Source organism: Leptonotus elevatus, chromosome 14 (assembly GCF_054856555.1).
Source record: "Leptonotus elevatus isolate MCC_2025b chromosome 14, RoL_Lele_1.0, whole genome shotgun sequence".
Classification (NCBI taxonomy): Eukaryota; Metazoa; Chordata; class Actinopteri; order Syngnathiformes; family Syngnathidae; genus Leptonotus; species Leptonotus elevatus.
Window position 1 is genome coordinate 13,148,762 of NC_141252.1, and position 13,443 is coordinate 13,162,204.

General features: G+C 42.7%; 1 protein-coding gene across 2 annotated transcripts in view; it reads left to right on the plus strand.

Moving 5' to 3' along the window:
* arid1b (AT-rich interactive domain 1B) overlaps window positions 1-13,443 on the plus strand; it is a 224,381-nt gene that overhangs the window by 145,451 nt on the left and 65,487 nt on the right. For both annotated transcript variants that reach the window (XM_086094165.1, XM_086094166.1), the window contains exon 5: window positions 1,831-2,110. In XM_086094165.1, the coding sequence (XP_085950291.1) occupies window positions 1,831-2,110 (280 nt within the window). The remainder of the gene's footprint in view (window positions 1-1,830; window positions 2,111-13,443) is intronic.

Consider the following 13,443-nt stretch of genomic DNA (forward strand, 5'->3'; position numbering starts at 1 on the left):
TTTTCGCATTTTGATCCCAGGGATTCTGGACTGGAGCTTCTCACGTCATTCTTACAGATGAGGCTGCCTTTTAAAGAAAATAAAATTGGGGGGGGGGGGGGGGGGGGGACATACGCGTAATATTTACAATTTAAAAACCTGGGTATGAGAAGTGTGAAGTGCACTTAGATATGTTCCAATTACGATAATAAAACTAGCACAGGCTAATATTAGATTCTGAAGGCTCTAAATGTATTTTATAAAAATATTTGTGTTTATAAAAACAGCATTTTTTTCCCCATTAAACAAAATCTATATTATTATTTTTTTTGGAGCAAATAGAGAATATATAGTCATTCACTACCATTGACGGCTATAGATGTCAAAAATGCATTTGAACTATATTCGTTTCACATTTTTTTCCACTTTTGTTAACAAGAGTATGAAAATCTAGAATTTTGTTATTGTTCATTTATAACAGATATAACATTTGTGATTAACCAATTAATTACAATTTAAAATATTTCCTCCTCTGACGCCCCAAATTTTTTTCTTTTCTTCTTCTTTTTTATTAGGTGATTAGAATTTTTAATTATAATTAATCACATGACTTCACTAGTTAACTCAAGATTAATCACACATTTTATATCTGTTTTAAATGTACAATACATTTGTTCTAGGTTTTCATACTCTTGTTAACAAAAGTGGAAAAAAATAAGTGAAACTAATAGTTCAACTTCATTGTTGACGTCTATAGACATCAGTGGCAGTGAATTAGTTCATAAATATGCACCATGTAATATTAAAATAAATAAATAAACATACAAACACACAAATAAATACCATTGTTCTCCTTTTTTTAATTGTTCTTAGTTTCGCCATCACTGAATTAAGCTATTTTTAGAATAAACTTTTGTACTCATGTTGTCCTTGAGGCTAACTACTACACAATGGCATCGTTTGTTTTAATTATTTATTTATTTAGGACAATGCTCATTTATCAACATAGCAACAACAACAAAAGCATCCGCGTATGTATGCTGGAACTAGCGTTGTGGCTAATGCTCCGTGTGGCATTTGTATACAAGTTACCGTCATTGCTGGCTTAATGATGGCATGAACACTGACTGAAAAGCCACCAGGCTTGTTGAGTGGGGCTTCCACAGAAATACACGTTCCATCAAAGCAGATGTATACATGTCAAGTGCAATCAGACACACTCTGCATTTTGTTACATTTTGAAAAGATGCCAATAATAGTGATGACCTTATTATAAATTCAAGGTCCAGTTTTAATTAACACTGCCAAAGAGGTATTCATTTGCAGCTCTTGTTATTGACTATTGCTACATTGCACAGCATGTTTTTGCACCAAAACACAACGAGGGCAAAGTTGACTATTTTGAGAAAACGGGATGACAAACCGCTGACACGATTGTGGTCTCAGGTGGGATCAGACTGAGGTCACTGGGCCTGTTTTAGCTGGTTGCATCAGCTGGCATTCACCCGCTACTCTTCCTCTTCCTCCCTCAGTGGGGTTGGGGGGGCGGGGTGGGGGGGGGGGCACTCACTACTGACTTCCCCTTCGTTTTTGAGTTACAGCTCAGGCTCAGCTGCCAGAAAATCTGTGCACGTGTGTTTCAAGTGTGTGTGTGTGTTTCGGGGGCAGCCGTCAAATCATCATCCCATCTAGCCCTCTCTCACATTCTACCATTTGTGCCGTTGTGTTGCCACTCGCATTGATATTGATGGGGATTCCCTGGATTGAGATAAAAGCACTGCTAAGGACAAGCACACACACATGCAGGGCTCTCTGCTCATTTAATTAATTTTGACTCATTTTCTTTTCCAGGACCTGTCTGGCTCGATAGATGACCTCCCCACGGGGACAGAGGCTGGTCTGGGATCAGCGGTCAGCAGCAGTGGTAACCAAGCAGAGCAAGCAGGCGCCAGCAGCCAGCGACAGTCTCCTTTCTCTCCCCACGCCTCGCCACAACTTCACAGCCAGAGGAGCGGACCTTCGCCCTCCCCTGTGGGCTCACCTGCAGGCTCTACGCAGTCGCAGCAGTCCCGTTCAGGCTCGGGCCCCATCTCCCCGGCCAGCGGCCCCAATGCTGGCGCCAACACACCAGGTACAGCTGCCGAAGTCACACCTTGGTCAATTTTTGTAGCACACCGTGTTAGTCTGATCAAAAAAGGTAAAGGTAACCGTACCGAACACCGATACCACTGGGACTTTTGATACCTAAAAAAAACCCAGATAATTTTAAACATAATATATATATATGTATATATATTTGCAGCAAAATATTTTGCTTCTTTATTCCCACATTCAACAAGTGGTGTTGTACTTGAATCACCCGCCATTGTCACTTCTCCTGTGTTCGTCTGCTTCGCTGATTCTTCTTCTACGCTTTCCGTTAACTCCCTGTGGCTGCGCAACAGCGCCACTCCAGACTTGGCATATACATTACAGCCGTTAAACATCCTCAGCGTCTTCTTTTGGACGCTAGTCTTGAAATGCTTCCGATTGGTTTGAGGAGCGAAGCCGGGCTTTGCTTCCGTCTGGACCGGGGCCTAAATATAATGAGACAATGAGGAACACCTGGACAAGACAGGGAACTGATTGTTGACACAAGGGAGGGACTGACGAGAACAGGTGGACACAAAAGCCTAACGAGACAGACATGAAACAAACCACAAGAAAACAAAACAATAACATGAAATAAAACTAAATACAATCTAAAAACAATTCACATTTATTGGTTGATTTGTCATATTATAATAGTAATATCGAGCATCCCGGATATTTCTTTTTTGCTTTGTTAGTTAGTTAGTGATTATTCAACAAGTGTCGTGTGAGAATTAGAGATGTGTGTGTGTGTGTGTTTGCTGGCCTCCCTCATCATCCGGCCACCTCTCTGCCCCAGCGAACGCTTGAGCGACATATCAGCGCGCCTCAGAGCTGTCATTCAATGTGATGAGGCGGGGCAAAATGTCTTCGCTGATGTCAGGCCTCCTCCTCCCCCCTCCTCCTCCTCCTTACCAGCGTGATTGACGCTAATGAAAACTGGGACAGTAGTTTTGCCGGCTCTCTTGCCAACAATCGTGCCGAGAATCCGATTAAAGCGGCGAAGATGGGGAGCGGAAGCGATTGCTGGGACGTGATTAATAAGAAAATATTTGAAAGTATTCGGCGTGCCAAATAAATGGTGATAAAGTGTGGAGCGGTGTGCAACATTTGGCGCGTCTTAGCGGCTTTACTGCGCTCGCTTTGAATTAGATCAATGCTCAGCCAGCCTGGGAGAGACACACAGGAGGACTGATGTGGTTACCACATATCTGATTACTAAAGCCTCCACATTCTAACTCTTCATCACAAGTTAAGACACTTTCATTAATGCGCTTGTTGGCGTCGCTGCAACACGGGGAGAGAAAGAGCGGGCAGAGCAACACTGCGTGTGTGCGTAATCCTCTTCATCATTCAAGTTTTATGAACAACAATGTCCACTAAATCAACAAAACATTAATAAGCGACTTAATTAGTGAGTATAACAAATTGTTTTAAGCTGCATTACTGACTGCGCTTCAGTTGTGGAAAAGTCATCACAACATATCTTGGGGCCCCGTTTCACTGTGTTGTATTCATCTTACTGCCATACGAGTGGCAGCGCTGGCTGGCTCCCTCGTGATGGATTACGGTTTACCAATGAATTTACACTGATGGTGTGGGTATTTTGATTAGACTCCATTGTGGCTGCGCTTGAAATGCCAACAAGTCATATTATGCTGTGTTTTTGTTAATTACACTCAAACTCTTCCTGTAAAACACAAAAAGTGGCAACTAATGTTCTCTGACATGCCAACGGAAATCGGAGTTGTTTGACGGCAAAAAAAAAATGCAGCAGATGTCACTTCAACATTGCAACATGCTTTGATGCAGCTTCTAAAATGAAGAGGTGGCTTACAGCAATAGTAGTTATTACAAAAAAAAGGGCCAACAGGTGGCAGAAGAGTATAAGAGATCAGCCAGGGCCATGTTGCAACAAGCTGTGTTTTCACCACCAATGTGAATATTGATAAAACTTAGCTCTATTCTAATGCTAAATGCTGCGAAATAGAAACAGATATTAAAAAAAAATTAAAATCCCGGTGAAAGAAGAGACTCTCATCTTTCTTTTGGTAGGTTCCATGTTTTTATAGCAATAGAACACAATATTCTGTGGGCCTTGCAAAATCAGTCAAAATCCAGTAAAACAGCAGGTGAAGGGGGTTGCTTCAGTGAAAAGGGCTGGGAGGAAATGAGTTAAGCATCACTTTTAGGCATTTTGTTAAATTAAATAAAATTAAATTAAGAAAGGCTTGTAAGGTAGTTATTTAAAACGTGATTTATTGTGTGGGGGTTTCGATGTTAAACTAGATGAGGGAGGGTTGGCCGTCGGTTATACACAGGCTTGGGGAGTAACGGAATACACGTACCGCCGTTATGTAGTCAGATAAAAATAAAAATAAATGTAACTGTATTCCATTACAGTTACAGGAAAAAAAAACATGTAATCAGGTTACAGGTACATTTATTAAAAATGGGGATTACAATAACGATGAGAGAGAGTGCAAAAGAGGGGGAGAGAGAGAGAGAGACAGACAGACAGACAGAGAGAGAGAGAGAGAGAGAGAGAGAGAAGGACAGAGTGAGAGAGAGCACGTGCACGCCTGCGCAAGTGGGACCGTTGCTACGTCTCAGGGAGGTGGGAACGAAGGAACTGACTAGTCGACTCCTCCACACGCGGGCAGTTTGAAAAAGCGACACGGACGAGAGGAGGAAATGGCGACCGGTATTCACTGGAACTGAAACTGAAAGTTTGAGCTAAGAGTCCAGCGGCATGCTATGCGCTGTAGCTTCTTGCTAGCTAGCCCGCTAGCCTACAGCCATAATGTGAGTTACACCTTCCAAACACATCTTCCTCCCACCAATTCACTATTTAAACATCATGCACGGCTAAACTTTCATTTTTCAAGTTAATTTTGCAGTTGGTGTCACGCATCATCATCTTCATTCTATCTATCTATATATGTGGTGTGGTTGCTTTCAGTGGAAAACAGCCTTCAATCAATCAAAGCCTACATGCTTTTTAATTACACGAGGATTTTTACTATTTGCAGGTTGCCCGGGTCCCTGTCACCCACAAATATAGCAGGGGCACATTGTATAGAATATATATTGTGGTGATATTTATTTTTATTTTGTCTTCATGAGCATACTCAATATTGGAGTAATCCAAAAGTAATCCAGTTACATTACTTGAATGTTATGGTACTTGGATTACGTTACTAACTACATTTTTTAGCAGGTAACTTGTAACTGTAATGGATTACATTTTAAAAGTAACCCACCCAACCCTGGTTATACAGCGTTAGTCGGTAGAAGTACATTAGACCAATGGCATAATTAGCATAATCTCTGGAACGTATATAATATTCCATTGTCAAAGCATAAATGTCCTTTTATTTTTAAAACCATTTTACGGATGCCAAGCATTTAAGCACCAGTGTGATGTTGTCAACCTCTCTCAGCCGTGTGACGTGACACGTCACACGGCTGAGCTCTCACAGGACGACACGCGCCGTGCCAGCGGTCAGGGAGCAATTTCATCATGTCATCCTTTCACCTGGCTGTCAAACACCTACACACAATATATTTGAAAAATAACACCGCAGCCAGGCAGGGCATGCATAGCGGCACACATGGCTGCACATACAAATCACTTCTAAACGCTTGCTTGCCGGGATGTGACTGTGATCGAGCCGCAGTCAGAGGTGAGGCAAGTGGAGGACTGACATATTGCCGGGCCATCATACAGCCGTACACTTACACAAATCTATCAAGGCATGCCTGTGATTCCCCCTTTTTTTGCCTTTCTCTCTCTTTTCTAGTCTCTCCATGAAGAAAATCCAATACACTTGAACATTATCCGGCCCTCGCCTTGCTCTCCTGGAGCCAAAAAAGGCACACAGTGGGCCAAATAGATTTTTCTGCTGCGCTAGATTTGTGACAATCGAGCAGAAATCACATTGCTCAACCGCCGACCAACCTCCTCGTATCCACGTGCAAAAAAAACCGGCTCGATTTCTCCGTCAGACATAAACGCCGTCTTCACTTTGACTCGTGTGGTTTGAATAATTTTGCCCTTTCGTGAAACATTGGCGAGAAGGCGAGAGGATATTTGTCTCTCATCCAGACGAATATAAAGAGGAATGAAGCGGCAAAGTTGGGATGCGTGAAAGAAGTCAAAGAGTCAAAAAGCTCAAATGATGTTTATTATAACATTGAGACTTGGTTTTGACAAGCAAACCATATAAGTAGACTCAAAGATGTCAAATGTGGAAAAATATATTTTAAATATAATAATTACTAGACATGACGGTCATAACTACGGACTTGATGAATAGTTTTTTTTTTTTTTTCTTAAGAGCTCAGTATTGTTCATTCGGAAATGTCATCATCATTGCTCTTTTTTTTTTTTTTTTTTTTTTTTTTTTTAAATATATATATATATATATACACATATATACATACATATATACATATATACATACATACATTTTTTTTTTTTTGTGTGTGTGGGTGAGTATGTGTATGTGCGTGCGTGCGTGCGTGCGTGCGTGCGTGCGTGTGTGTATTTGTTAGCTCACCAGAAAACCTATTAGAAAAAAAATCTCATACCGTTCACCTAAATCGAACACCAGGAGACCCGAGGGGACCGAAGAAAACCAAGGAAGGTGAAATCCAGCACCGACCAGACACCCCCCACCAGAACTCCTCCCCAGCCCAAGAAACATCCAGACCCCAACAAATCCAAAAAACATAAAATCAGGGAGGCCTCAAGAGACCAACGGAGAGACCGAGAAAAGGAAGGAAGGACAGACGAAGCCGCGTGAGATCCGAGACACCAGCCTCCACCGATTCAATAACCTGAGGAGGAAACAGATTGTGTCTGAGTTTCGGTAGATGCTGGTGTGGTGGATCTGGCATGCATGAAAATCTCCACCAAAGAGGGGAGCCGTCGACCCCCGCCGGAACAGAGCAAGCGCAACACCTCAGGGCCCCCCAGGCCGCGGCAGCGCCAAAGGACGACCCCCGGGCCCCACCAGGGCCACCGGCCGGAGAGCAAACCCAGGAGCAGGAGCGCCCCCCGCCCCAACACGGCCCGCGCCCCCGGCCCAACGCAGCAGGACGGGGCACTGCAGGCCCACCAGGCACCCCACCGGCCCCCAACCCCCGCCCCCCCCACAACCCCCCGCCCCCCATCCACCCCCGCCACCCACCCCAACCCAGCCCCAGCCGCCCCCATGCCCCCAATCCCCCAGACACCCCCCACCCCCAGCACCCCCCACCCCGCAACCCCCACCACCGCCCCCCCCCCCAACAAAGCCGCCCCCCCCGACCCCACCCCGACCAACCGGCAGCCCCCCGACCCCCAGCCCCCGGGGACCACCCGCACCCAGGCACCGGCGCCGAAGAGGGGCCGGACAGCGGAGCGGAGAGGGCAGCCGCGCCCACCCCACCCCCCGCCGTGTGGAAGGACGGAACACCGGGGGCAGAAGGGGGAGATGGGGGCACCGGAGGGCGGCCGACACCCCCGAACCCCAGGCCCAGCGGGGGAAGGCCCCGGTCGTCACCCCAGCGTTCTTTGTGAAAATTAACCCCTGTTACTGAGTCCGCCAGCTCTTGATGAATAGTAATCGACACCGTATGCACTCCCTTCCGCCATCGACGAACAACGAATATTGCTGGTTTTCGGCCAGTTTGTTCCCACTTCCCAGTCTGTTCCTGACCACCAGGTTTAGAAAGTTGAAAAACCCTAGAATATTCTATGTTCATGATGTAAAAACTTTATTTTACATAAAATGCGCAAATGGATCACTATAACGCAATTTAGCAATAATAAATAGCAATCAATCAACTTTATTCAGCAAAGTCAAAGTCCATTAAAAAAAACATACAATACACAATTTTAAAAAATGGAAAAGGATATGCATTTGTGGGGACTGCTATATAGTTAATAATTTACAATCAACACAATGTTCCAAATACAAATTTCTCTGAATAGGAAGAAAGAAATGTAATGGTTTTGTTACAAACGTACAACATGAAACACAAACGACACCAAGTGGCAGAAAATTACCTCAACACAAATCAATGAGTTATTGTTTCATAATCATTTGACCTGTTTATTGTATCTTTTAAACTTCATATAACTGGAATTACTGAATCAGGGAATTTAAAAAGACACTTTTATGTTTAATTAAAAAGGGTGTGAAAAACTTAAAAAGTATTATTGTACATTTAGAACAGATATAACGTGTGATTAATTTGTGATCAATTGTGAGTTAACTGTAGAAATCATTTCTCGGTTTGTGGCTCCCTGTCAATGTACACAACTAGGACGAGAAAAGAAGTAGATAAGAGAATTGAGACCTGCCCGCAATTACGCCATCAAGCTAAAATCGGTTGACCAACATGATTCCGTGGTCATCGTGTCTCAGAACGTATTTTAACTCATTCACTGCCATTGACGGCTATAGACGTCGAAAATGGATTTGAACTATTAGTTTCACATTTTTTCCCACTTTTGTTAACAAGAGTATGAAAACCTAGAAAAAAATGTATTGTACATTTAGAACAGATATAAAATGTGGGATTAATCTTGAGTTAACTAGTGAAGTCATGTGATTAATTACAATTAAAAATTGTAATTGCCTAATGCCCCTAATTCAAAAAAAGAAAAGAAAAGATTAAATTTTTTAAATTGTAATTAATCGATTAATCACAAATTGTATATCTGTTATAAATGCACAAGAAAAAATATCTAGGTTTTCATACTCTTTTTAACAAAAGTGGGGAAAAAATGTGAAACTAATATTGTTCAAATGAATTTTTGAGAAAATAAAATAATGTTGTACATTAACCAAACTCAAAAATGAATGTGACGGCAGAAAAAAACAAAACAAAAACAAAAATTGTTGATAAAAAGTGATGGTCACTTTTGGGATATATTATATTAAGTGGTAAAAATGTGTTTGATAGATTTATTTACAATCAGGTGGCTTTATTTATTTAATTTATGTTTCTGAAATACTTTAAATATTTTTTTATATTCTCTGCACTGTGCTCACATTTTGTTTAATTGTGTTGGTGTATTTTTAAACATTAAATATTTATATTTCAAATGAAATTCTCAGCCTTTTCTTTACCTGATCCTTTTTTAAATAGAAAAAAAAAACAATTGCAACTGTCAATAACGACTAATAAATACTTAAACTGTGATACATTTTTCAGTCATATGGCCCAGCCCTTTTTTGCAGTCTATTTAAATAATTGATTCAGTGTATGAAAATACAGGAGACTGTTTTTTTGGTTGTTTTTTTTAACATGTTGAAAGCTACTGTAAGAATTTGTGGGGGTTTTATGATTGTCTACAAGCAACAAATGGCAACTATAATATTGTTTTGAATATTGAAATGAATCGTATCAAATCGAAAATCGTATCGTTCCCAAATTCGAACCGTATTGAACCGTTCTGCTCTGAAAGATATCGTTTTCCAATCGAATCGCAACATGTGTATATATATATATTGAATCGGACTCATGTTAGAGATTCCCATATGCAGTACAATGTGGGCATTAGATTAGTTTTAGGTTGTACAAAAAAAAACATTACCTCATTCACTGCCTTTGACGGCTTTAAACGTCAAAAATTCATTTAAACTATTTCTAATACTTCAACTTTTTTTCCACTTTTGTTAACAAGAGTATGAAAACCTAAAAAAATTTTTTTTAATATATATATATATATTTTTTTTTTTTTTTTTTTTTTAAAGAAAAGATGATTAAAAATTAGGGCCGTCAGGCAATTAAAATGTGTAATTGTAATTCATCGCATGACTTCAATAGTTAACTCTTTGACTGCCAGACGTTTTCAGAAAAGGGATGCCGTCAGTGCCAGCCGATTTAAGCATTTTGACTGATTTTCAAGGTCCACAGAAAATGTTCTGTTTGGACTATGGAAACACACGTACTACCAAATGAAAGATTGGACTTTCATCTTTCATCAGAAAAAAAGAGTTTGTTTCTACCTTATTCCGTTCTTTAGTAATCAACAATAGAAAATGGTTAGTTTGACCCAATTTCGCCTGTGTTGGACCAAAATACGGAGAAATCAAGCTTTTAGTGAAACGATATTATTTCATGCATTCTAGTGAATTTGACACTTCTTTTTGTCCATGAATGATGCCACAAACACCTAAATAGTGCTTTACTTCTATAAAACACTACCACCAAGAATGAAAAAGTGTTTTTTGATAGCAAAATACGTTTATTTACATTCAACAGTGTAACAATTTGACAACAATTTGGCAAACTATTTACAAATGTGTGCAACTGTGGTGCTATTTACAAATATGTGGATGTTTCAACGACAGTTTTTCTTTTTGTAACACTCTCCTGCGTGCAAAGAGACGTAACAGCATTTGCACAACAGATTGCCTCTTCGCGTGTGCCACTTTCTTGCAGGCCGTTTTTTTCCGGGGAATAGCAAGTATATACTGCAGTGTGTCATCAAGTCTAATATCAGGATCATGCTACGGTTACGTTACGGTGGTGTTACGTCTCGCTTCCTCGCGTCCTTCAGTTGCTATACCGAGTGGTAGATGTTCTGATCCATTTTATCCACTCCATTCATGGTGGCATCGTAGTCCAGAAACAGTGTATTCTCCGTGATCAGACTGTACCCGCTCCTCCGATGAATATGCATTGGACTCGGGGTACTCTTCATTGTCCGATCGAATGTCCGCTTGTGCAGCTCCGCGTTTTCCGGCGTTAGCAGCGCTAGCCGGTGAGGCTTTATGACGAGAGAATAACGGCCGCGTATAGCTTCCAACTCCGGCGAGGTTGACCATCATCATCATCATCAATGTGCATTGGTCGATGCTTTTCGACTACTCTCCATCGTCCGATCGAATGTCCGCTTGTGCAGAAGTACCCGGCCGGCTATTGTGCGCGTTTTCCGGCCTTAGCAGCGCTAGCCGCGCTAGCCGCGCTAGGCCGGTGAGGCTTACTACGTGATCGTAAACACGTCCAGGCTTCCAACTTTGGCGTCAAACTCGGAGTCGTCGTCATCATCATCATCATCAATCTGCATTGGTCGATGCCAACTCTCCATCGCCCGATCGAATGTCCGCTTGTGCAGAAGTACCCGGCCGGCTATTGTGCGCGTTTTCCGGCCTTAGCAGCGCTAGCCGCGCTAGCCGCGCTAAGCCGGTGAGGCTTACTACGTGATAGTAACAGGCCAAAGCTTCCAACTTTGGCGTAGAGCTCGGAGTCATCATCATCGTTGACATCAATGCGCTTTTTAGTATTGATTGATGCTTTCCGTCTTTGAAAAAAATGCTCAAGCTGAGCTGCTTGTAACCGGTTGCTTGGTCAAGCCATTGTGGCTTGGATCAGCCATTGTCTCCTCAACACTCTAGCTCCGCCTCACGTCTTCTACTGACGCCCACGGTGGGCGGCCCATCCAACCTTGTGCAAAGAGAGTCATCGCTGCCCTCTAGGGGCCAAAACGAGTCTTTGACTAATCAGATCTGCCTGATACTTTCAGCACAGCTGCCCAAGGCTTTCCTGCACCCGTTTTTGAAAAAAAAACAAAAAACATAGGGGACGTCTTTTAACGTCCTCGGCGCCCTTCCCTAGGTTTATGCTAAACGTTTTATAACGTTTATGGCAGTCAAAGAGTTAATTTTTTTTTTTTATATCTGTTCTAAATGTACAATAAATTTCTTCTAGGTTTTCATACTCTTGTTAACAAAAGTGGGGAAAAAAATGTTAAACTAATAGAAATAGTTCAAATTAATTTTTGACGTCTGTAGCCGTCAATGGCAGTGAATGAGTTAAATTCGATTTGCTGCTACCTGCAGAAAAGCACATCCCTAGATAAGAACTCGGATCAGTACGATTGGGGATGAGGAGATGTAAGCAGATGCGTGGCAGTGCGTGAACAAGGCTGGGTTAGCTCAAGGGTCCGACTTGTTTTACATCCCATCTCCATCCTTTGCATCATAGCCTGTGGTTTGCTTGTAATTTGGGCAAGAAAACACATTAGTATTCCAATCTGTGATCATAGCGGCACCGCAGATATAAAGATATCTTTGCGGTGTATTTTCCCCGCTAAGGTCAAAGGTCGAGCACAAACGCCCGGAAGGGATCCAGCACAAATGAGCGCCGCATGCTCCGAGGTGGCCGTTGTTGATAATGCCGTCAGTTAAATGACTTCCCCGAGCACAGACAGGAACTCATTTGCAAGCTGCAAAATATCCGAGTGGAAAACACGCCACGGGAATGCTCATCCAAACTTATTTTTCTTCTGCTAGGGGTGCAAGTTATTACAAGAAGGTTGTGGGAGAGAGGAGGGGGGGTTGAATTTTGATGCAGCGTGAAGGGAGCAGAACAGATTTTCTTCTTCTTCTTTTTTTTTTTCCTGGTCGCACCACTCCCAAAGAGCCTGCATGGGAACAGCGCCTGTGGCACTCCCTGTCCCTCTCTCGGCCTCATATTACTTTCATCACGCTCGCGCTCTCTTGTGTCTCACTTTCCCTCGCATCCAGCCCTCGAACCCCCTCCCCTCTCTGTGTTTGCATTCGCTCGGAGCATTGCTGCGGTGCTGGCCTCCCGCCGAGGTACCAGGCCTATTTTTCCACCCATCGCCGTTCTGGCCCGCTTTCCCCCTCCTCCCTGTATTGCTCCGTACTACTCCTGCAGCTCTTTTTTCCCTCTTCTGTCCTTCTGTTTTATCTTCTTCCTCCCTTTCCCATCTGCACATTAAAACCTCCCACCATCCCAATCGTCCCCTTCTCCTGACGTAAAAAACGGCAAAATGTCCTCCCCTCTGGTTACAAACTCACACAGCACAAAAAAAACATGTTTTTTTTTCTAAAGAAGCTTGTGTTAGCCATTTTGAGAATATATTTTCTGACTCCATCCAAGTGGAGTATTCAAATTGGAGCGCGGTGTTCAATTATTACGCTCTCCCCAACATCTACTTCTCTCGATCCCGCTCGCCGCATTTTTAGCTTAAGCTGCACTTTTGTTTTACTTACACTTGCTACTCAGCGCTGAAAGTAATGAGGATCTCTGGAGAGTGAGAGCGCTTGTTTTGTGAGCCACTGCAGGCCCGCGCTCGTCCCCTGCAGGGCTAGTTAAACTGGCATCAGCCCCTGGCTTGGAGAGGCATTGGCTTACACCCATTGAGAGCTCAACCACCATTACTGGAGTCTCTTGTTTATTTTCCTCTCGCCAATAAAGTCAAGGAGGAGATATTACCTTGTTGTGGGTGTGTTGGCTGGAGAAGGTGTGTGTACATTTACGGCCTAAGGGTTGCATTAAGAGACCGTGCTGAAGCAGGATTTTCTC